The 3,212-nt window shown below is 43.7% G+C and overlaps 1 protein-coding gene across 1 annotated transcript in view; it reads left to right on the top strand.

The window, feature by feature from the left end:
* Window positions 1-3,212, top strand: part of LOC118334266 (ryanodine receptor 2-like) — a gene marked incomplete in the record, with an annotated part of 114,618 nt that overhangs the window by 74,877 nt on the left and 36,529 nt on the right. Inside the window, 4 exon segments of the mRNA XM_035670117.1 lie at window positions 1,433-1,539; window positions 2,066-2,117; window positions 2,243-2,293; window positions 2,393-2,492. Coding sequence (XP_035526010.1) covers window positions 1,433-1,539; window positions 2,066-2,117; window positions 2,243-2,293; window positions 2,393-2,492 — 310 coding nt within the window.

The following is a 3,212-nucleotide window of genomic DNA, read 5'->3' as shown; positions in this document are numbered from 1 at the left end:
GCACAGAAGTCCAGTAACAAAACACTGCTCGGGTTCAAATCGGGGAGGCCGTTCCTCCCAATCACGCCCCTCCAAGTGTCTCCATCATTGCCCACATGTGCGTTGAAGTCTCCCAGGAGAACGATGGAGTCCCCTACAGTATCCAAAAAGGCCGAATACTCTGCACTGCTGTTTGGTGCATAGGCACAAACAACAGTCAGAGTTTTCCCCCCACAGCCCGTAGGCATTGCACCCGACCCCTCTAGCAAATCAACTCAATTCAATTTTGTTTTTATAGCGCCAATTCATAACAGAAGTTATCTCAGGACACTTTTCAAATAGAGCAGCTCTAGACCGAAACTCCTTATAACATTATTTACAGGGACCCAACAATTCCCACCATGAGCAAGCACTTGGTGACGGAGGCAAGGAAAAACCTCCTTTTAACAGGCAGAAACCTAGGACAGACCCCTCAGCTCTAGGTGGGTGGTCGTCTGCCTCGACACTAAACATACAATCAATTCTACAAAATATAACCAAAAGCATAAAACAAAAGTCCTAATGAGTAGTGGAAACTATATACAAGTGTGTGTGCACGTGTGTGTAGGTGTGAATGTAACAAAGGGGAAAGATGGCGGTCTCAGACCCTGCGGGGGTCCTGAAGCACACCACAGGTAACAAAGGAGAGAGAGGGTGTGGTGAATGGCGGTCTCGGGACCGATACCACATGAGGAAAGCTAGCGGAACAGGCCGGAGAGACAGGCCTGAACGGCTCTGAACCGCGGTGATAGTCGCTCTACGTGTGTGTAGGTTCCTAAGTCAGTGGAGGAAAAGAGAGCGAGAGAGAGAGAAATCACTCCTAATAGCAGACTGAGCGATCAGTCCTGTAAAACTCAGTTTCATACAGTCAAAACTCCCAATAGCATTCACTATACCCACCAACGAGCAGCGCTTGAATGTAAAAACAATATCAATACAAATGAAAATAACAAACGCTCAAACACAACTATCAAAACATAGAATACACATCAATGATTTATCATAGAAACTGTAATTGCTTTGTCCAATAAGGAGGGAAAAAACTCCTTAAGTTGCGCAGAGTGGTTATCTCCAAACAATAAACCGAAAGTTCACAAAGAGAGACCAAGATGCGTCTCTCAAAAGTGACGTCACTGGAACCGTAGGCGGATTTCACATCCAGGTGTGAAACGCTAAGGACCCTGGGAAGTTGAGTTCAACTGGGTTTTCCTTTGTCGAAGGAGACAGAAAGGTTTGCTGTCCCAGTTGCCATTTTGAACGGGCCGAGGCCCTACAGTCAGAAGACTAGAAACGCGCTATACAAATACTGGTCCATTTACCAATAGATTCTCCTAAATGTTACACACTGATCCTTAAGTTTATTGTTTTGTGCATCGTAGATTCTCCTGTGATTGTGAATGTGTGTCTATTTCAGAAACCAGGTGAACAGGAGCCATCTGATGAAGAGGAGGGGGTGAAACACATTGATCCACTGCATCAGCTCATTCAGCTGTTCAGCAGAACAGCCCTCACAGAGAAGTGGTGGGTTCCCATATGTAGGATACAATTTTCTACCAAATGTGAGGCATCTGCTCCATAATAAGTTAATATTTTAGCAAATAACTGCCTAGTTACACATCTAGTAAATAATGGCAGTCACATGATATCTGGTCAAACTTCTGGCCAACATTTACTGGTGTTTAACCCTGCCAGCTCTTGAGAAAAGGTATCTTGATCGATCTGACTTAATACATAAATGTTACTAATTGTTTCACTTCCGTCACCAGTCACTTGTTTATCTCCAAATCTGTTTCACTCTGGACTGTTACAGTTAACAGTAGGTTTTTGGGAGCTGCTGAGAGCGTGGAGAAGTTGCTCATGGTTTGCATTTGATTTTCAGTGGGACCAACAGCAGTGGACCTCTCGCATAACCAGAGTAGTTTCAGTCAATGCTGCAATAAAAATAGAATCGCTTAATGCAGCTTAAATAATAAAACCTGTTCAGCCAATGATGTGGACAGTCAAATTGTGATAGTGTGTGTGTGTGTGTGTATATTTCCTGTTGCAGTAAACTGGATGAGGATAATCTCTACATGGCCTATGCTGACATCATGGCTAAGGTACCAGCTATTGAATACCAGTACTAGGAACCTTTTTTATTACTTAGAAGTGAATTGGCTGGCTTATCACAGCATATTGCAACATAATATTCTTCTGCTGTCCACTTTACTCCTTGCTCCCTTAGAGTTGCCATGATGAAGAAGATGAGGATGGAGAGGAAGTGAAGAGTTTTGAAGTAGGTGATCAGTCACTCTGTTTGTCTGTCCCCATGAGGGTCTTCCCTAAACTGGTATGCTGCCGCCTGTCATTTATGGGTCCTGTTTCACATAAATAGGAGAAAGAGATGGAGAAGCAGAAGCTGTTGTATCAACAGGCTCGATTACATGACCGTGGAGCTGCTGAGATGGTGCTTCAAACCATCAGCGCTTGCAAAGGTAGGTTTTACTTACTGTTAGTCCTGCCCATCGACATATAAAAGATGGCCATCACGTCTCTACTTCCCCCACTGTAGAAAAAAGAAACCATAATATCTTCGATAAGGATGCTGCCATCTGCTGCCACTCAGGGACGGAGTCTGCACAGTAGTCATTGGGTTCAGCTCCCCGGTATCAAAGTCCCAACCATCTGCTCGGCCGACTCGGCTGTCAATCATGTTGTGAAACACCCTTTTTTATAGCGTCTAATAACTAATTAAAACCATGCTGATCCTGAACATACATCAACATGATAAGAACTACCTTAAATGAAAACCATCTTTGGAAAAGTGTATTTGAAGTGTACTTTGATTTGACCCATATCCCATATGTTAACATGGAGGAAGCAGGCTTTATGACCTCTCCTGTCATCCATCTTTGTCTATGACAATGTTCCTGCCTCCCACCTCCAGTTACACTACTATATTATAACTACTATAAAAGTTGATTTAATGTGCTGTATAGTCACTTATAGTGCTGAGGAAACCCATTTAGGCCTCTTGTAGCTGCAATCTTGTTCTTTCGGTCATGACCCATTCCTCATGACTATAGGTGAGGGTAGGAACAAAGACCGGTAGATTGCCCCCGTTGCCAAGTGCTTGCTTATGGTGGTACTGTTGGGTCTCTGTAAATGTTATAAGGAGTTCGGTCTAGACCTGCTCTATTTGAAGTGTCCTGAGA

This window comes from Morone saxatilis, unplaced genomic scaffold, assembly GCF_004916995.1.
Source record: "Morone saxatilis isolate NCDOM2014 unplaced genomic scaffold, NCSU_SB_2.0 Contig1, whole genome shotgun sequence".
In the NCBI taxonomy this organism is placed as follows: domain Eukaryota; kingdom Metazoa; phylum Chordata; class Actinopteri; family Moronidae; genus Morone; species Morone saxatilis.
This window is presented reverse-complemented; position numbering and strand designations above follow the sequence as displayed.